The 22356-nt window shown below is 32.4% G+C and overlaps 1 protein-coding gene across 1 annotated transcript in view; it reads left to right on the forward strand.

Moving 5' to 3' along the window:
• Positions 1 to 22356, forward strand: part of LOC130442043 (arylalkylamine N-acetyltransferase 1-like) — a 53198-nt gene that overhangs the window by 28246 nt on the left and 2596 nt on the right. Inside the window, exons 2-3 of the mRNA XM_056776010.1 lie at positions 12144 to 12432; positions 14314 to 14524. Of these exons, the coding sequence (XP_056631988.1) occupies positions 12144 to 12432; positions 14314 to 14524 (500 nt within the window). The remainder of the gene's footprint in view (positions 1 to 12143; positions 12433 to 14313; positions 14525 to 22356) is intronic.

The raw sequence follows: 22356 nt of genomic DNA on the forward strand, positions 1-22356 counted from the left end.
CGGTGTCTGTACGATCACGTTTATATTCAACAAACCAATAAAAAATGGTATTTTTCGATGAAGCAGAAGATAACAACCATTGCTGAGCTTATATAGTATTTTTTTTCATCCAGAATCAATGATAAATAAACACACGATATTTTTTATGAAAATAACAAGTAGCCTCACTTAAATGACTCACTTTTTTCTGACTGATTAATTGAAATGAATTTCTATACATAGTCTTTTGGAACTTGGTACCTCATAAACATCGTATGGATTTGACAATGACAGCGCCATCTGTGTGTGAGTCACACCACTTATTTCTTAAACAGGTATAAAAATATTTGTTTTAAAAACCAAAAATGCATAAATAATCATTTATTTTCGTTATAAAAATTTATTATTCAATGTATTTTAATAACCAACTTTTCAAATAAACGAATTGTAGTATTTTCATCGTATAGAAAATTATTTTTTGAAATGTACTCGTATTTTTATTTTACGTGCACTTCGTTTGAGGTCTAACAAGAAGTAAGCCTGTCGTCCTAATGGATTATTTGTCCTTGATCTGGATAACACACTCTCCGTTTGCTGTGCAAGACGTTTTTTTTTTCATTCTATTGATTTAAATTAATATTCAATTAACCAAATGTATGAAGATGACAAGTGGAAGTTCTCATAATTTTGAGGTGATTGAAAATAAAACAATCAATTAATAAACCGACCGAATTCCAATATGTATTTACGTCTTTTTCGCTAAGTAAAATGACGTTACTAAATTAAAATTTTCATATTATATTCAACTTAATCTATAAAAGAAAATGTTTTTTTCTACAAGAAATTATTTCTATAGATATCGATCGTAAAAGATAAATGGAGTTAAGAAAATTAATGGTTATACATTAAATCATATTTTACGTCTAATTTATTTTCCTTTTAGAGTGCTTTTCGGTTAAAGAGAAAATTTCACATCCGATTTATGGAAAACAGTTGAAGTACTATTCTCATAGTATGTTCACGTGGAAATTATTGCTTGGAGTTGACATCAAGGTTTTAAAAATGTTTTATTAGAAAATAATCACTTTCTCTTGTTTCAGATAACCCTGATGGGAAACCATCACACAAATTTATCCGTCAATGCAAATTGCAAACGTAACAATGTATTAATTATAGCTGTCCGCCATAAACTAGAGTTTATTTACATTCTACAGATAATACCTAAATCATTTACGTCTAGATTTGTGTTATACTAAATCAATAGTACTAACATGATTTTTTATCTATGTGAGATTAATCGATCAAGTCGTATTAGTTCAATTGCAGTCTTTTTCATTTAAATAACTTTGCTTCTGTAGTTACTTATAAAAAATAATAAAAATGAACCACCATAAAAACAAACTGTTTAACGATTGCAGCTGTTAAAGTGAAGATTGCTATGACTGAGTATCTTTTCATAGAAAATTAATTCCAAAAAACAATTAATAATTAACATTTTAATCTATTTAACTATTTAACAAAATAAATATGTTTATTTTAAACTAATTTTTTGATTAAAAAAGACCTAATATAAAGACGTAGTATCATGAAAAACCTACAAAAGAAATGCAGTAGTTGGAGCAAATTTATACCTCTTACGCTTGCTATAATTGTTTTTTAATTCAATACAGTATCTCTTGTTTATTACACAATTGGGAAAACACTCGTTAGATAAAGAACTTTTCGGAAACTATGATCTGAGGTCGGGTAGATCGTCTGTCAACTGAACCAGAATTAGATCATAGTTTTCGAACGTTGCATACAATTTTCGGCAGAAATATCAAATTTAAAACATGATCTACAAGATTGTTTATAACTCTCTTTAGTGACTTATTACTCTTAGTATATCCCACCACTTTAATTGCGTTCGTTAGCCGAGCGAGCTAAGGCGTCAACCTCCGGCTTCGCCGGTCGTGGGTTCAAATCCCGTTCTCTGCATCAGTATCACTTTCGAATTTAACACCTTAAAAGAATTTTACAACCGTGTACCCTCTGCTGGAGATTTACAATACTGAGGACTAGAGCTTGAAAAAATAGTTTTGACAATAAATCGAAATAAAAAGTGAAAAATGAACATATTTTAATAAAAGCTAAGAATTAAGCTTCTACTTTTTATTTTGAGGTGCATTAAAAACTTGTATTTTAGTATTTTAAACTATATTTATATGTGCGTTCATTCTTCCATGATATTTATTTAATTGCATAATAGAAATACCGAAATATATGAAAACCTCAAACCTCAGTAAAAAATCAATGACGCTGTTCATGAGAATTAATAGGATACACCCATTTAAGAGGAGCAAATAATTTCGAAAATGCAGAAAACAATAGACAAAGGAAACAACCCATTAACTGATCGCATTTACCCACTGGTCTACATAATTAGTAAATTAATACAAATTGTTAGGTTAGTTGATATTGACAATACACCAAATATTTCATATTACGTCTAACATGAGTATGATTCAATAATTAGAATATGAGTCAGACATTCAGACAATTCAATGAAGAACATGGTCAAGTGTACGATGAGGATCAATCTGAACGCCTGTCTTTGGATAGTAAAGTTTCAAGCAATCGGACAGAATCTTAAGCAAGACCATGAGTTTATAATTAGTGCTCTTGCTATGGAATTTCCGCATACTACGCCATCACTACTTCATGAAATCGTTCTTGGAAAAACTGAAATTTCTAAAACTTTGCTCACCCGTACAAACATTTGACAACAGAGGTGACAACCTACTATGAAGAAGGCTTACACGCTGTGACAAGTGCCTACAAAATTTTGGAAACTATGTAGAAAATCAGTTGTAGATTTCTGTATTCGACCATATTTTTATATAACCACATAAAACTTCGTGGAAATACCTCGTAGTTATTATTTGTTTCAAAATATTCTGGCAGGGCCGAAAATTCAGAATTTTGCCCATGTCGCACATATAGGTATGAACAGCATTATTTTCACGTCATCTACTCACTTTTTTGCATCAAATCCGGGAACACCCTGCAGAATGGAATTAAAAAGGGTAGCTACCCAATTGCGTATGGACGTTTCCACTGTCTGTATTAGTGGTTCTCAGAAGAGTCCAGGTGAATTCCCAGGGGTCTATGGGAGACTCACGTAAGTTCCTTCGTTAGATCTGATCTCCACTTTTTTCGACGAAATTTGGGAATATGGGTGGAATGTATCAAACTACAACCAGTATTTTGAAATTGGTCTACGAGGAAACAAAGTTTGGAAACTTCTGGTTTAAATCGCAAATAAATAAGTTGGTACAGTAAAGTGTAAAATGAATTGGTTCCCAGGATATCACTTTTTGTGGAACTTAATTTCCATCATTTAACCTTCGTAATAAATAATCGATTTATTTCAAATAGTTTTTACTGTACCTTAGTAACTAAGTTATTAACTAATTGCATTCAATCCAATATGTTAATAAAGCAAAATTATTAATGAACCTGAAATGGTAATGTATCATATTAAGATATTTAACAGCGCGCCGTTACATACAGTGTGTTTAAAAACAGTTCAATAACTTGAATTTGCAAAAAATAACAAATTAGCAAACCAGAGGCGTTGTGTTTTATTTTCAAGAGGTGTTGTACTCTTAATCAGAATTTTTTGTATTAGTAACATATCTAATAATATCCAAACAATTAAAAATATCGAGCTTAGAATCTGGAATTGACAGTTTCTACTTGTTCAAGCGATCTCTCAAAATCTAGAGAATACTGCATAATATCGGTGTTGACCGTTTTATTTCACCCACTCTGTATACTATATTTATAGCAACATACTAATAGTCATTGTTGTTTAACGGACTTATTTTATAATTACACGTTAACTTAATGTTGTAATAGGTGTAGGTACAAAGTCATGTTTAAACATTATAATTAATCTGCTGTATGGGATGGCGAGATACGATGCATACTTATAAATATTTATAGAATATTTCAAATTGCGATAGATTATAAATTGTTTCAATAAGAACCATGAAATCTGAAAAAAAAATTTTCTTCCCTTCGCTTCCTTAATTCTGATGCCTTTCTACCTTTTCAGGTATAAGGTTTGTTGAAGTTGGTTCATTTCGTGGGTTTCTTTTTTCATAAATTTTTCCATTCTATCCCCTCCTGTGTCTTTTATTTACTGCTCCTTTATTTTCTCCCGCAATATTTCTTTATCCTTCTCGTTCTTTCTTCCTTATTTTTGTTCTTATATCTTATACAAACATGAATATTTCTTCCATCATTCTTAAGACATGGTCAAAACCTCCTAGCTGTCCTTTTTTGATTCAGTTTTGAATTAAAATTTTTTGGCATAGGATTATTCCTTATTTTCTCGTATTTTGTTTTATTAGAATCAACCAAAAGATTAACTTACTTTCATACTAGTAGCCACAAATTTAGTAACGTATACTTAGTATCATGTGTTATAAAGAAAAGAGATGTAGTGATTACGTTTTAAAGACAGTCTTAATTTTATGCTGATTTTTGTACGCTGTTCTTCAAATTAATAAAAGCTGCTGTTTGCGAATCGTTTTGCAGAACATAACAAATGTGCCAATAATTTTGGCACAAAATATTTAATATACACTTTCTTATTTGCAATAATTAACGGCTTAATAACTAACAAAGTTGATAACTTAAGTTGAATGAAGAGGCCCGTGCGTGATTGTGCATTTTTTTGCATTGTAATATATTGAGCCCCTAACTAATTCTGAACGTTCCTAAATTCAACGACCTTTATGAAATTGGAGAAGCGTGGCCGCAAATTAGGCAAATGGATTCAAAGATGAATAAGAAAGGAAAAGTCAGAATTTTTATCTTTTAAAGAAGTCCCTGCAGTGAGCCTTGCTGTTAAATCCGAGTAAATATCTAACAGCTCTCTTTTTTAGTTTGAAGATTCGCTCAAATTTAATCACACCACATCTAATTTTTTAGATAAGGCGGCAATATGTAACTCCATTTCAAGGAATAATCCACAACAAGCCCTAAGAAGTTTACAGATTGAACGACGACAGTAATGGTGTTTTTTAATAAAAAATGTAGTAATGTATTTTTATATGATAAAACATTAGTTTTAGAAACGTTGAGACAGAGAAAATTAGAATCGCACAATGATTTAAGGGTGATTAGGTCACTAGATATGGTCCTATGAAGTGCCGTGAGATCAGGGTTGCTCCAAGAGAAACTGGTGTGGTCTGCAGATGTCGCTACGAGTGCTGCGTTTAGTTACACAGCTGAATAATATGATTATCTTTTAAAAATAGGCATGCAAATCTCATTTATTTATGTTAATGGTAATGGAAAGGTTTGATTATTCGTAATGTTAAAAGATTGTGAGGTGGTTTACGTGTTATCTACTGCTTTCAAACAGGAAGTGAATGATAATTCAGTTACTTCAATGTCTAGGTACTTCTTCCTCTTCTCATACCGTATTATCCTTTTTTTCTTCCTGCCGATGCCCGTCTTTTCCTCTACTCTGCCCTGCATTGTGTTCTGTAGCAGATATGTTCTATATAAGATGTTTTTCTTATCTTAATAATGGTCAATAGCTTTCTTTTGCGACCAATGCCTCTAGTACTTCGTCGTTGGTGATTTTGTCAGTCCAGGGTATCTTCAGGATGCATCTATAGAGCCACACCTCAAATGCCTCAAGTTTTTTGATCAATCGAGTTTTCAAGGTCTAAGCTTCCACTCCGTACATCTATACTGACCACACATAACATTCCTATTCTGACGTGGAGGTTTAGATTTCTGTTTGCAATTATTGAGGAGTACTTGAGGAGCCCAGGCACTAGAAACCTATTTCAATGCCGATTTCTATCGACCGAACGGAAATAATGTTTCACTTCAGAGACAATGATAATACAATTGGCATACATATAGACAAATCAGAACAAAAAGAGACATATAAATTTAGAATTGAAACTACATGTGACATAAACCAACTTGAGGAGATCACACTAATGACAGCAACCAATATAATAGCCAACAACGAACAAAAATACACGCACAAACATGTACGATTCCATTTTGACTTTGACTGCGGTATTCCAGCAGTTGTCGAACAGTAAATGTAGAGATAAAGTGATAATAAGAATTAAAAAGAACTTCGAAACTATAGCAAAACACAACATCACTAAGAATAAACCGCACTCACACAGGCATGCAACTGGCCGACAAACTGACAAAATCAGCCTTCACATAACCAGATAACACTTACACATACCCGACAAAATCTGACATAAATCAAGTAAAAAACACATTGCAACTAAAAAAAAAAGAAAAACGAGACAAATCAGACACTGGACGCAAAACATATGCGATTTTCAAGATCGCAACTGACTTTAACTTGGAAAACGATCCAACTTTTTACTGGACACAAACACATGAACGACTATTACAGATTGTTTAAACTAAGAATCACTGACGGCAAATGTGAAAATTGTAAAGAGACAGAAGACCAATATCACGTTATCCACAACTGTACAATATAAGACAGACAAATCGCTAGACAAATATTGACAGAAAGACTTAGACAATTGAATATGACATACCCTCCAACAAATATCGACATAACTGACACGACCATGGCCGAATGGCTAAACGAATGGGGAAAAATGATACTAAACGACGACGAAGAAGACATGTAAACAACTCACACAATCTACATACCGCCCGCGCTAGACGAGAAAACAGGATCTTCTTTCACTGCTTTCTTTTGGAATGCCGTTGTTGAGATGGGTTCAATTCACAGTGATTTCTATGGATATTGGATATAAATGGCCTTATGCCGAAAGGTAGGAGGTCCATCGCTACCTAGGCTCGGACTTGGTCGCTTGCGGCTTCAGGCATTGGCCTGGAAGCGATAAACTCTATTTCTCATGTACCCCTTATTCTACCCACAAAACTAGACCAAAACTTTATGAGCTAATTTCGCGTTTTTTCCTTATTTTATATTGACAGTGCATTCTTCTATGTGTCCAAATAAAAACCAAATGTTTCCTTTTACTTTCGAATTAGCATTTGTGAAATAATTTTCATCGTCCATAAGAATGAGTCCTTCATTCACAACATCTTTATATTCGTAATAATTAGTTCGGGGCATCTATATTTAGAAGAATTTTATCTTTTTTCCATATAAAGTACTCTTTGAAAAATGGTATTCACACACTAGTTTTCTTACTTCATCTTTTACTCTTCTTACTAGTCTTTCTGCTCTTGCTCAAGTAAAAATCTTAGTTTACCACTTATTGGAAGATTGGAAGAAATAGTAAATTCTTTTTATCAAAATTATATTTTGATGCAATTGACTTGAAAAAAGAGTGTCTAACAATTAACAAAAATCATTCAAATAATGTATTATAACAACTAAATTTTGTTATTACCTTTTTTATTAGAAACCTCAATAGCAATTCTCCGAATTAGAAATACAATGAAATGTCATAGTGAATTAGTAGAAGCTCATGGGAATAATAGCCTACCATAAAGTATGACGTAGCGTTCAGGATAAAGGTCCTAATCTTGTGGACAATGCAAGACCACCGAAAACAGAATATGAAGGGCAGCTACTTCAACATTGTGTTAAGAATAACTGAAACAACCCCCATATTCCTCCGATATTTCGACCTGTGACTTTTATTCCATTGGCAAACGCTCTGCAATACGAGAGGAGATGCTGTGCGCCAACAGGGAACCCGATTCACACATATCAACAATATTTTATTAAAAAATATTTGTTAGCATATAGAAATTAATAGGGAATTGTGTAAATGAGTCAGTGTATAAGCAACGTTGCCGCAAATGAACAGGTGAATTTTTGGGTTAGGTCATTGGAAATCTAGATCAATCAATTCCAAGTGTTTATGATTACGTGGGAAACTTGTCGGACATCCCTCATATATTAAATTTTCTTTGTACCAACCTCATTAATGACAGAAGTGAATGGGGAATGTTACTGTTTCTATAAGACTTGATTTATTACTACCATACAGGTTTTTTGTTTTTAATTATATTTCTCGCAATATTGGAAATATTAAATAACGGACTGGAGGAAAAGTGAGTTGAATTTTGATGAAAAAATCACGGTCGTATAAAACAATGAAAAAAAATAGTGAATGCATTTCATAATATAATAAAAAACAATGTCCTTGAAAGTGATCACACATTGTATTACATATATACATATTACAAAAAAAAAAGATCTGCATTTACATATAAGAACAAAAGAAATCAATTTCTAGTATAATTATCCATTAATACCATGTAATAATTAACTTTATATATACAATTATTATTTTATAATTTTTATTAATTAGATTAATCTGTCGTGGATATAATATTGAGTTCGCATGAAACTATTTCATCCATATTCATAAATAAACTGTGGATTATAACTAAATAATTTATTATTCTGAAAATAGTTTTCTATAATTTACGCGAATTTATAATAAAATTAATAACATGCAAAGTCTAGACCAATAGAATACCATTTTCAAAAGTTTTTTTCGAAAAAATATTTTTTCTACAACCGTGCGTTTTAACCCACTTTCCCGCACGCATTTTAGTTTTGAAAGTGTCACTTTCCCGCACTAGTGCGGGAAAGTAAAATTATGCACATTTTGACCATATTAGATAGTTTTTCACTTCTGGGATTATAACTATTGTTACTACAGGTAAATAAATATTTACCAAATAGTCCATCAAACAAAATTTAAGCCTTTTCTAGCTTCTTGTAGCATTTTTAATTTTTTGAAAATATAAAATAATACAGATGTTTTTTATATAACCATGTAATTGTTACTAAAACGTCAAAGTTGTTCAAAACGTCTTGGAAGTGACCGAATAAGTGCAATCTTCTTCTAAATTAAACCACATTAAACCGAATCCGAGACAATAATATTAATTCATCATCAACCGAGGAAGAACTTCCCGAAGCCATTTTGAAACTAATTCCGAGCTGTTACCTGCCAACTGACTTAAAACCGTTGCCGTCACCGTCATCGTCATCTTTATGCGACCTGCAACCGATGCCATCCATCCTCATCGACGTCATCTACCGTCCAGTTGAAACCAAATAACTACACTGGACCGGCAATTCTTACTGGTCTACAGAATACAACAAATTGTGTTTTCAATATTAATATTTATAATAATTAGTAGTTTTTACTTACAGTTTTTTATATTGTTATGTTTGTTGGAATAAAATAATTTTAGAAAAATGGGTTGGTATACTTTTTTGTATATACGGTCGTAGAAAAAATAATGTTCCTAACACATGCGTAAAGTGTCTTTCCCGCACTTGACCGCTTGCCCGAACTCCGCTCCGCGTCGTTCGGGACAACTGCAGTCGCCTGCGGGAAAGTATCACTTTCCGCACTTGTTAGGAAAATAACTATTCTTAAATCGCAGTTATAAAGCCACCGGTATTATATAATTTGAATTTAATTTCGTTAGTAAAAATTATCTTTATTACACCCATCCGGCAACTTTTATAATTTTAAGTTACTACTAGCTGCAGTAATAATTCTTCTTGTAGTCCTCAATGAAATTTTCTTTTTGGAGCCCACGACACGATTTTTCGTCGACTTTACAATCTCAACTTTTCGTAACTCAGAAACACAATTTCCACGAGGCATCTTTGGTTACATAGAAAATCTAATGTCGTTTTTAATTATGCACCATTCAAATTAAAGGTTATTCTAAAATAAATGGTGTTAAAATTTACTTACCGAAGAAAAATAGTAAACAAAAACATATTCAGACATAGTGCACGTGATCAGGGTTGAAAACGCCAAAGACGAGTATGTAACAGGACCGCACTCCGCACTTAAAATATAATTATAGTGAACACCCAAAATATGGAGCATATTTATTTAAAAACCAGGTATTCCTACCACCTTCACTACTTATAAGAAACATGATTTGTCTCTGTTTTTATTCTAAAATTAGATAAAATAAAATCAGGCATGTATGAAACCAAACATAAAATGTGCTGTTAATTGAACCCTCTTGATTTGTAATAAATATGGAAATTATCTTAGTCAACCCAATCATAAATAATAATAAAAAATCTTTCTAGAAACAAGTTTTTATTTAAATGAAATTTTAGAGGACTCACAACTTCATATTTAGAATTAGACAATTAAGTGAGAGATTAAATAAAGATAAGGAAATTCATTTATGTTTTATAGTTTTAGAGATAGGCTTTGATCAAATAGGAAGAGAAGATATAGTCCATCAAAACGAACTTCTTGGATTTGATTACGCACATACATACACACATTTGACACTAAACAAAAGCTTATAAAATAGTCTTTAAAAATAGTTTTTTGTAACTGGATGAGTTTTTAATCCGGTGGAAATCCATCCAAGAATGCTGGCCTTGAAGATTGCATGGAAGAATCCACCCAAGCATTATCCTTAGTTGATCCATACTTCATCTAGGTAGTGAATTTTTCTATTCTCTTCACGTAATTTCTTAATTTTTTTAAGGTATTTTCGCTTCCACACAATTATTTCTGCTTTTTGTAATAATAAACTGTTTCTTCCTTGTTTGTTCTTTTAATAGATTATGAAATGTTGATCTTTTGAAATCCGGCAAGTCCTTATCTTCGTTAAATACTCTCAGAACTTCATCCCTGTAGGTAACTCATTTTGAAAGAAAAAATTATACACAATTCTTGTGATGGCGCTTTTGTCGAAATTATCAATTGAATCGTCAATTTTTTTTTCGATACCGTTCCTATATTACTAATATCTGATCTAACGACTTCTGCAGCGATGCGGCGCTTCCGCCTCCCACGCGGCTTTTTATTTGTGGTGTATTGTGGTACCACTGATTTGGACAAAAAACAATGCCGCGACATGTTTCTCCCAGAATGTTCACGTGCTGATCATTGTTTTGGCTTACTATTTTCTTCGATAAATAGATTTTAACCGAATTAAGTGTTTGAAAATTTTGGTATTTCTCATATTTCATTATTTCTCATGCCATATACTTTTTTCTTTATACCTTTCTAGCTTTTGTTTGCTCTTTTATTCCTTTCCTCTATCTCATCAGCTTGTTTCACATTTTCAATTCATGTTTTTTTTTGGTCTTCGTCTATAATTTTCACTTTCCATTCTAAATCCAAACGTTTTTTTTTTGGTATTCTGTTTTAAGGGAATATATGTACATATATTTTATCTTTAATACTTTTGATTGATTTTGATTTTGATTTAATGTGCATGTGTCGCAGCTGTGAGCATGGTAAAATTCACTACTACTATTTCTTTCTATTATTGCACCTAGATATTTCCGCAAAGAAGTAGGATTTTAACCAACTTTGTTACCGCGTTTTGATATATATTGGCACGATATGGAGCATTGGTAGGTAACATCTATGGTTAAATATTTGTTATTAATATTAACTTCAAAATGTACCATTTCGGACATTGATTTTCTAACATTATATTTTTTTATCTGGAGATAGGAAATGTCTATATTCAATACGGACTGTGTTGAAAATTCTTGAGCAAAATGGAACGAAAAATCCGTATAAAATATACCAGGATTATTATAGTTTAAGAAACTAGTTTCTAGCGCATCACCAATTGATCTGGGTTCGATTCTTATTTGTTCTTATCCAAATAATTTTACCATAACTGAAAATCACTCATTAAGTAGATCTTCCATTTCCTTTATTCTAGATTGCCCCATTTACCTAACTCACTCAAAATGATGACTCTTCACAATTTTGGACTAGTTTTATTCAAAAACACAGAGTTAGTTCAAAAATTTCATAGAAACTACTCTACGCTTTGATAATATTGACATCAATTTTCTCATTAGTAATTATATTCTAATGCTAAGAATCATTTTTTTTTAAGTTTTTTTTTAGTTTAACTCACTCTAAAAACGTGTTTCTTGGTGTTTTGAAATTCCATTCTCTTTTAGAAAGATAGCGAAAAGAAGTGAGACTGTGGATAAGATGTTACAATCTAAAAAATCCACTAGTATTCTCTTTAATGATATCGAATTTTGAAAATAAATTTTATGTGAAGTTAGTTGAGGTTTAAGTTTAAAATAAATAGAGCCTAAATATTAACCACGAATTAATTAAGTTATTCAATTTTTCCAGAATCAAATATCAGAAGACAGTGCCATCTCTTCTTGTTCAACGCCATCTACTCCCACAAGTCCGATCGATTTTGATATTAAAATTGCAACACTGGACGATGAACAACAAGTTTTGGAATTCCTTCAAAAATTTTTTTACAAAGACGAACCGCTTAATGCGTTTATGGAATTGATCACAGACGAACATCCCAGATGTTTAGATTTGGAGAAATTCACTTTAAAAGATTTGGATAATGGCGTGAATTTGTTGGCAATACAAAATGGAAAGATCATCGGAGTTTGTTTAAATGGTTCGTTTTTTTATATACATATTTCACTACAATAATAATTTTATAATAAAAAATCGGGGCAGGATTAAGATTTATAAGACCCGGGGGTAAAATAATGTCTGGGCCCCTTAAGGAATTCGGAAACCCGGAAAAATTCACAATATAATATCAATACATTAGATTTGTGGTATCAACATATCAAAAAATAAAGAACGATTTCCAAATGATGGGGCTCTCTTGGACCTGGGGCCCGGGGCTATAGCCCCCCTTAGCCCCTAGCTTAATCCGGACCTGTAAAAAATGCTTGATTCATCTAACATGGACATCGAGGAGCGTCTAACGCATAAACACTGCAGCACTGCAGAGTAAAGTTAGATTACAAATAACTAGCATTCTTTCGCTACTTCTCGAACTGTCTTGTTATTTAGGACAATTTAAACTAAATAACAATATACTGTAATATATGCAGTATGGCAGTTGTTTAAATAAGTACCAAGAGATTTTGTGAATATTCATCTGGAGAAAAGACACAAGTAAAAAACGAAAGGCCCATTCATAAGTATTATTATTGAAAGAACTGGTTGTAAGTACACTAGAAAATTTACTTTACTAAGATTTTAACGCCAAAATTGGTTGGATTTTTGACTAAAACAATGCATTATGTTGTTTCCCTTATTACTTTTTCGCGGCGATAAATACGAAAATAGTAGGTACACGTCTTGAGATGTTAAAATTGAAGTAAAAGAAAAGCATCTCCATTATTTTTGAATTTGATCTCCACGGATATGAAGAGACTATTGTAAGACTATAAATTCGGCTGATTTAGATGCAACTCTGTAAGCAAATAATTGAGGCAATTGATAATTCTCCTTTTTTGGCGATCATGGTGGATGCAACTACGGAATTTGTTCCAAAATCTCAACAAATATTTACTTTTAGATTTGATGAGCCAATTGAAATTTTTTGGAATTTAATTCATTCATTTATCCAATGTTTGAGCAAAGATACACCTTCCAACATTGGCTGAACATTGGACCAGAAGTACCTGGCATGATCTAGAAATGGCAGTATTTGCTTGAAAAATTTCACTGTATTACAATCTATACAATCTCTATGTTTCAAGTTTGAAGATTAATAGTGAACATCATCGTTATACTTTTATCAACAGTGAAATACTGGTATCAGAGTTTAATTGTGGCGGTACAACCTACGGAAAACAGCATCGCAGTGGTCGACCTAATGAGCGGTACTGGATGATCGTCATCTGAAAATGCGCGAGTTAGAAGATATAGTGGGTATTCCGAAAAGTGCGATACATCGCTTATTAACTAAAAATTTGGACATGAGAAAGTTGTGCGCAAGATAGGTGGCGCGTTCGCTCATAATGGAACAAAAACAGCGTCGTGAAGATGTTTCCATCTAGTATTTGGCAATGTTTCACGGAAATAAAGGCGTTTTATAACCATGGATGAAACTTGGATCCATCACTTCACACCCTAAACAAAAGAATAATCAAAACAAAAGGGAGAACCGGCTCCAAAGTAGGCAAAGACCGTTCCATCTGCAGACAAGGTCATGGCGTCGGTTTTTTTTTTTGGTATACGCGTGGGATAATTTTCATGGACTATCGTTAAAAAAGAAAAACTTTCAATGGAGAGTATTATGCAACGTTTGAGTGAAAAATGAAGAAAAAACGGACGCATTTGAATAAGAAGAAAGTGTTATCCAATGCTTCCAAGGTTGGAAGGTGGTACCAACTTTATTTTCTTCCCTATTTCGGTGTATTTCAAATAAATGTTCCAAATCAACGAAACTGAGTCATTAATAGATCAATAATCATATCTTTGAATAATATCTCAATAAATCTTCTCCAATTTTCAATGTTAATTGATTTTCTTTTAGGTATCATTGAAAGAGATTCGGATGAAGATGAATTCGTCAGTAAAGATGAAAAATTTTCGAAAATTGTAAAATTATTAGATTATGTAGCAGTAGAATCTGATCCGTTTCAAATTTATCCTGGAATAGATAAAGCAATGGTGGTGAAAATTTTATCTGTCGATAATTCGTACAGAGGAAAGGGTATCGCGAAATACCTTATAGCAAAAACAAGGTGAATATCAGTAGAAAGTTATGAAATATAGTTATTAAAGTACAACAAACATTAAAATTTCCATCAGTCTAAATTGAAATTGATTTTTATAAATAACCTCAAGTTTTGAAAATGAAATTTCATTTTTATGCGTACAGTGCCATCTCTAGAATAAATGTCGACGCTCTATTACATGTAATAGGAACAAAACCAAAATATTATTTGTAAGAACTTAACATTCAAGCAATAGCAATAATAACGATGATTCTGAAAAACTACACTCTTCCTTCTATCCTTGATTTCACTATACTACAAAACATTCAAACTTTTTTTAATGTCGAAGATTGAATTTCATTTTGATGTATACAATGCCATCTGTCAATAAAAGACAAAAGTACAAAATTGTAAAGAAAACTTCCGTCCCAATGATTTCTCACAAATGTATTTTATATATAGAAACAAAAAAGTAAATTCAAAGACATTTTTGTCAGAGAAATTACTTTACTGCACTTCTCATTTTCTTCATAGTCTTTATTCAAAATTAGATTTGGCTTTGCACATACATTACCATCTTTCTAAGAAAGATGAAATTTCTGCGCTATGGTGATAAAGATAGAGCTCATCCCTTTTACTTGCCATAAATATTTCTACGAAAACGGGAAATCCAAAATGAAATGTTGGAGATATATATTACGAATAACACCGATTTCTCCTAGTACACATCATCTTAAAGATTGAATTTAAATCTGAAAAAATACAGTGCCATCTGTTAATTAAGGACAAAAGTCCAGAGCAATAATTATTAAGAAAACTATCGTCCAGCCGTAAAATGGAAACAAAGGGATTTTTTCAAAAATAAATTTCCATTTTGTTATGAACCATCTAAGAAAATTAAATATCAAAAAATAAATTTCTTCACCCAAAAACTGAAATTTCTAGATATCGGTCATAGAAAAAAACGTGTATCCATCCCTATTATTTTCCAATTATATTTTATATAAAAACGGAAAATTCAAGAAGGAAATAGTTCTCATTAATAACCCGAATTTTCTCTCATATCTTGAAACAATTATAAAAATTTTTGGTTCTGAAAAATGAGTTTCATTTAGGTTAATATTGCCATCTGTTAGTTGATGGAGAAAATCCTACGTAACCTTTATAAAAAAAGTCTACATATACCAGCACTAAAATTAAATCGAAAAAGACTTTCACAAATAAATTTTCATTTTGTAATCAAATATTTGAAAAATTAACATAAGGAAATGAAATCCGCGATGTCACACACACAATTTTTACGTCTAGGTACTAAAAAATGAATTTCATTTTGGTGAACTTTGCCATCTGTTAACTAATGGCGAAAATCCTAGGTGATCATTATAGAGAAAACTTCGTCCCAGTAGTTTTCCCACATATTTTATTTAACAGCACTAAACTGAAATCGGAAAAATCTTTTACAAATAACTTTCCATCTTATAATAAAATATTTGAAAAATTAATATCTGGAAATGAGTGCCTCGTTGGCACACACACAATGATGAAATTTATACGTCTAAGATCATGCATTTTATTCACCATATATTTTTAATTCAAAACGGAAAATTCAATCAGATAATTTCTTTCCAAAAATAATCCGAAATTCTCATTGTACCTATCTCGTTTCAAAACATTTTAGACAACTGTGGTACTAAAAAATGAATTTCATTTTAGTAAACTCTGCCATCTGTTAATTAATGGCGAAAATCCTAGGTAACCATTATAGAGGAAACTTCGTCTTAATAGTTTTCCCACATATTTTACATATACTAGCAATAAAATAAAATCGAAAAAGCCTTTCACAAATAACTTTCCACTTGTAATGGAACATTTAAAAAATTAATATCAAAGAGAAATATTTAAAACAATAATTTCTACTAATAAAGAATAGATTTCATTTTGGTGTACAGTGCCATCTGTTAACGAAGGACTGAAGCTCCATATCATGGTAATAGAGAAAACGCCCGTTATATATTTCATATTTTAAAACCGGAAAATTGAACTGGTTGAATCTAAATTTTTGAAATAAAAAAAGGACGTATTTAATAAAATATATATGTTGGATGTTTACTTGCTGGGTCGAGACTTACAACATATTTATACAAAAATAAAAATTGACATATGTCTGTTTAATTTGAAAATTTAAATTTTAGAATAGGTATATAATAATGTGTCGAAAATCCTTCTACAAGGTGCCTATTTTCAAAAGATTTTCATTTCGTAAGAAAATATGAAATATATACTTCTTTTAGACATTTATAATGACAAAACAAATATGTCAAACACCATATCATAATCATAAACCTTCGGCTATGTTAGCAATCGTGCTTAATTGCGAAGTTTTTCTATACAAATAAATACTGTATCGCTTTTTCAAGTTCATGTGAATATAAATTACAGTATGCCATACATCGATCAAAATTTGAGATTTAGTTTAGACAAAACCAACGTAAAACTATTAAGAAGACGATCTGAAGGAAGACTCAGAACGTACGATTCCAGTGAAGATTTGAGAAGCTGGAATTTCACTGTAGACGATAGAAGACGACATATTTTGGATATAGTAAGAAGCGATATAGAAAAATGTGGGCAATTAAGTACGGCAATCCTGCACGCTCTATGTCAACGATCAAAAGCAGAATTAGCCAAAAATTTAAAGAAACTATGGGATTTTCTCATGTCACGGAATCTAACGCCCGAAGAAAAGGAACATTTACAACAATTACAACAACAAATGGGTTACGTATGTATGCAAGCTATCAAAGACTGTACTTGTATTGGAGATTATGAATTGCTATGCGTATGCGATGATGAGAGTGGATTAAAACATAAAAATCGTTTATTAAACGTGATTGAAGTATTGGAACAAAAACTCGATAGAAAACAACCACTTTTTGAAGACAATTTACCAAAAGAAAAGAAGCCGTGCACCTGTGAATCTAATGATCCTACTATTAGCCTTAATTCCGCCGGAAAAACCAAAGACGTTACTGATACCATAGGCGTTGTTCAGGATCCTAATATTAGTCTTAGATCCGCTGTAATATTAAAAGAGCCCATCGATGTTGTCGATAGTACTAAAGGTTCTAAGATAAGCCCTAGATTCGCTGGAATCGACGAATCGAAAAGTGCTACTGATACTACAGGTGTTGTTCAAGATACTAATATCAAACTTGGAGCCGCTGGAAAGGTTAAAGAATTGAGATATGTAGATAATGCTATTACTGACGATACTTTGAGACTAAATAAGTCTCCCGATTCCTATTTAGACTCTAAAGCAAAATCTACTTGTCATCCAAGTTGTATACGTTTTAAACAACCGAAAGATGTTGTAGAAGATGCTATTACTGACGATACTAGGCGACTGAATAAACCTCCTGATTCCTATCTAGGTTCTAAAACGAAATCTACTTGTCATCCGAGTTGTATTCGTTTTAAAGCTAATTTAAATAGACCAAAATCTGCAGAAAAAAATGAAGTAACTACAGCCGAGAAAGCTGTAAGATCCGTAGTATCCATGACTAGTATAGTTTGTCAATGTGACATAGTTCCGAAAAAAAAAGCAACTGATTCTGATGTAGTAAACAAGAAAATCGGAAAAAATAGACCTATCTGCCAATGTGTCGATAAAGGAACGTCAACATTCCCTTCACCTCCCGGAAAATCGAGGTCTGTTAAAGTGGGCGTTGTAGGGGATCAAGCTAGACAACAAGGAAACGATGAATTCGAACGAGAATTGAATGCTCTCAATGGAGAAACGGTCTGCCCAGAGCTAGAAGCGAATATAATCGAAAAAGAATTAGACACTTTGAAACAATACTGTATGAAATTAAAAGAAGCCGAAACGAAACGTCAAGAAAAATCGAAGCTGAGAGCAACAAGATTAAGTGAGGAGCGTAAAGAATGCGAAAAATGTGCGGTTCTAACAAATAAAGTGAAAAATCTCGAAGATCGATTAGCAAAATGTACCAATACCTTACCGGAAGATTACGAAATTTATAAAAACAGAAGCGCTTTAATAGATACCACTTTAGCAGAACGAGACGAAATGCAAAAAAAGATGCAACTTGTGAACGAAACGCAAAACCAATTGATAGAATATCAAAAGAAAGCGGCTAGAGCTGACGAACTAGAGGAACAATTAAGAAAATTGCAAACAGACAAATTGACGAATAACGAAATTAGGAAATTTCAATCGAAATGTACGTGCGTCGAAAGAGAACTCGAGAATGTTAGAGCCGAAAGGAATGCTATACAAAAAAGATTAGATATGATGAAAGAGGAAATGGAGATTTTGAAAGGGAAAGCCAAGGAAGCGGAAGTTTTAGCAGTAGAAAGAGACAAGCTTCAAATCAAATTGAACGATTTAGCTCACGTGCAAGTCCACAACGAAAACCTTAGATTGAAATGCAAATGTTTGGAAAAGTCGGCGAACGAAAGAGACGTGTACAAACAAAGATACGAAACCCAATTAGGAATGGAACGCGAAAATGAATCTTTAAAAGCACAATTAGAAGAAGCGGCGATTATAAAAAGAGAAAGAGATTGTTTGAAAAGACAAGTGACGGATCTCCAGTCTTGTATAGTCGATCAGGAGAACGAAATCAAACGACTAATGCAACAAATAGATAATTTAATTAAAAACAAAGATGATATACAATCGAGAATGAAAGACGCTCTGGAGAGTATGAAAGCCGAGATAGAAAAGAAAGATGAATTGATTGCTTCCGCTGACAAAAAATTAGATAAAATGCAAACGGAATTGAGGACGTCTATACAAGGCGTATCTTGCGAGGCCGAATGTTACAAAATGCGAATAGAACAATTAGAAAATGAATTAAACGAAGCCAAAGGACAAATAGCTTGGCTGGAAAGAACATATATGGAAAATCAAGACGGTAACAGAAAAACCAAAGATTGCCAATTCGCCGCAGTGTGTTCGATGAAAAAGGAATTACACGCCGCCGATATGGAAAATAAAAAACTGCAAGAAATCGCTAATAATATGGCTATTTTAACCGGTGATGAGCACGTACAAAAAATGTTGAAGCAATCCGAATATGCCGTTAGAAAAGTTGTCGAAGAATTGTCGAAACAATATCGAGAGTGGGATGACTTGAAGAAGGAAAGGCGGAGACCTAAATCGGAAACTTGCCCTCGAAATTGCAAGAAGAATCTTGGGATTCAATGAATAAATTTAGTGCTGGATATTCGTTTATACCGTATTTATATATTTGGTATATATGTTTTTGTAAATCATTGTCACGTTAAATAAATCGTTTTAAACATGTTTGTGTCGCATCACCCATAAAAATGGCAACATTCCTTACAAAACGATTTCTATTATTGTTTACCCTATTAGAAACTTAAAAAAAGCCAAAAAATGATCAAGATAAAAGTGTAAAAAGTGGAGTTTACATACAAAATTTTAAATTGCGCAAATAAATAACTTTTGGGAAATTAATTTTTGAAACTGTGTGATTCTCAAGTTTATATGAAGTGAAACTTAGCTCGTTTAAGACGCCATTTTATCATGCATGGCATGTTCAATGTTGCTATTAATCATTTTGGGGTAGGATTATGTCTTAATTAATGAAATTTTTAGTTCTATTACGGTTACGATACCATACATTAATTTGACTAGCTGCCCTTTTTTTTAAACACTGTTTATAGTCCTAAATTTTGACACTTAGTTGGTAGCACTATGGCTTAGCATTTTCAGTAATCATTTGTTCGCCTTACTGTTGAGAAAGTTAGGTTAGAGTAGGCTAAGTTATAATAGGTTAGGTTAGATTAAGTGAGGTTGGGTTAGGTTATTATTACCATTTTGTATTTCATTTAAAACCTCAACCAAATAAAGAGTTAACAACCTTTATGAATTATGTAGTTATACCTACTTATGGTTAGTGAGTTTCAAATTATTTACTAGTGCTAATGCTTTTGACGAAGGAGGATTTTTCGAAAAAAAAACTCAAGAGTGTCCCTTTTTTGTCAATTTTACTTGCAACGCTTTAATTTTTGATTTCATTTCATCTTCAATGTTATTATTACTTTTTAAACTATTCCATAAGGTGTTAACTTCTAGTATAATTTGTTTTTTTATCAGCATGAGCAGCACTGTAGACATTAAATAATCTGCGGTAAAGACCTAAATCAATTTTTTATATATTATTAATAGCCAAATTGAAAACACCACGGCTGTTAGTCAAGAAAAGTCAATCGTCAAGTAAACAATAGGAATGTATCGAAGTCACTGCGCCGGCGCGTGTGGTGGTACTTGTCGAATATCTCGCAAACAATCGACACGCGAAACGGTAAGGTCCCTTTCACACCAAACGAATCCGAATCAATCTGGATCACTCCGAATCAAGTTGAATCTGATTCGTCATCTCCACTCTTTCACACTAGCTGAATCAACTTGAATCTATAAAAATCCTTTCATGTTTAATGTTTAATTCTTCGCCAATTTTCCTCCACACAGAAGATTTCTGTTGCTGTGATTTTTATCACTGGCGTCATACATCGCACAATTTTCTTTAACTTTTAAAATTAATAACTCCACGTCCATCTCGTATGGTTGTTGATTCAAGACTGACCGGATGAGGAATCTGACAGGTTAAATCAAGTGCGACCTCGAATCAAACCTGATTGAACCAGATTCGTCGGGTCTGAAGGCGGGAAAATGGTCCCTTCATATTTAAACGGAGCGCTCGAAGCCGAATCTTGGTCAATCAGATTCAGCTTGATTCGGAGTGATTCTGATTCGTTTGGTGTGAAAGGGCCCTAAGAAAGCGAGCGAACATGTATCGTAATCCATTGATGATCCCAAAGTAAAAAAAAAATCGCATCTGAACATGTTTTCAAGCATTTGTATAATTTTTAGATATTTATTAAAATTTTAGATTCTCATTACTTATATTTATCGATGTAACATGGAATCTCACGTTTTTCTGGTAACTTGAGTGTACAATTTTAATGATTAACTAAAAATTGTACAAATGATGAAAAAAATTTTTCGGATGCGACTTTTTTTCATTTTCTTTTGTCTTTTCTGAAAAAATTTACCATGGTAATGGTAATATCGTAATAAAAAACCAAAAATTTTATTATTTCAATTTTTCACATAAATTTTAAGGTTATATGAAAAAAGTGTGAATACGAAAGTTGTAGAACTTTACATTACCTACAACTTCGCCAATTAACTTTTTTCCACAGTACATGTAGTTTTGTCGGACATCGACATAAGCCGATTTTTATCCTTCTTCCCCTTCTCGACTCCGATCATCCTTAAATTATTTCCTCTTTCATGTTCATGTTTTTCTCCTTGTATCCATTGGGTAGATTATAATTTCAACATTTCCACTTCAGTTTTATCTTTTACATGCCTTACGCAATTATTCCATATTTCAGCGGAACGACTCAAAAAAGCATCACCAAAAATATTTGTAAGATCGCCCAATTTTTTGGAAACAGTTTTTTATGCCTTAATTTGGGGCTTTTTTCGTGGCTGTAGTAGGAATTTTTTCGTTTATAGTTCTTTGTTCCATACAAGTCATTTTGTGGAATGATGAAGATCGCCGACGTTTTCCTTAAATTTCGTTGTTTCCGCTAATCTTCGGAAAATCATCGCCCGCTCTAAATATTTCTTTAACCATAAATGTAATACTCCTATGTGGACAATTGGTATTGGAAAAACGTCCCTACGTTACGTTGCTGACAATATTCATTTTCTCTCTTGTTCGAGACACTTTATCTATACTGCGCATGTTGGAGAATGCGCAGAACAGAGCTGAAAGCTCGGAGGATAGACAAATCGTTGT

The sequence above is a fragment of the Diorhabda sublineata genome, chromosome 3 (assembly GCF_026230105.1).
Source record: "Diorhabda sublineata isolate icDioSubl1.1 chromosome 3, icDioSubl1.1, whole genome shotgun sequence".
In the NCBI taxonomy this organism is placed as follows: domain Eukaryota; kingdom Metazoa; phylum Arthropoda; class Insecta; order Coleoptera; family Chrysomelidae; genus Diorhabda; species Diorhabda sublineata.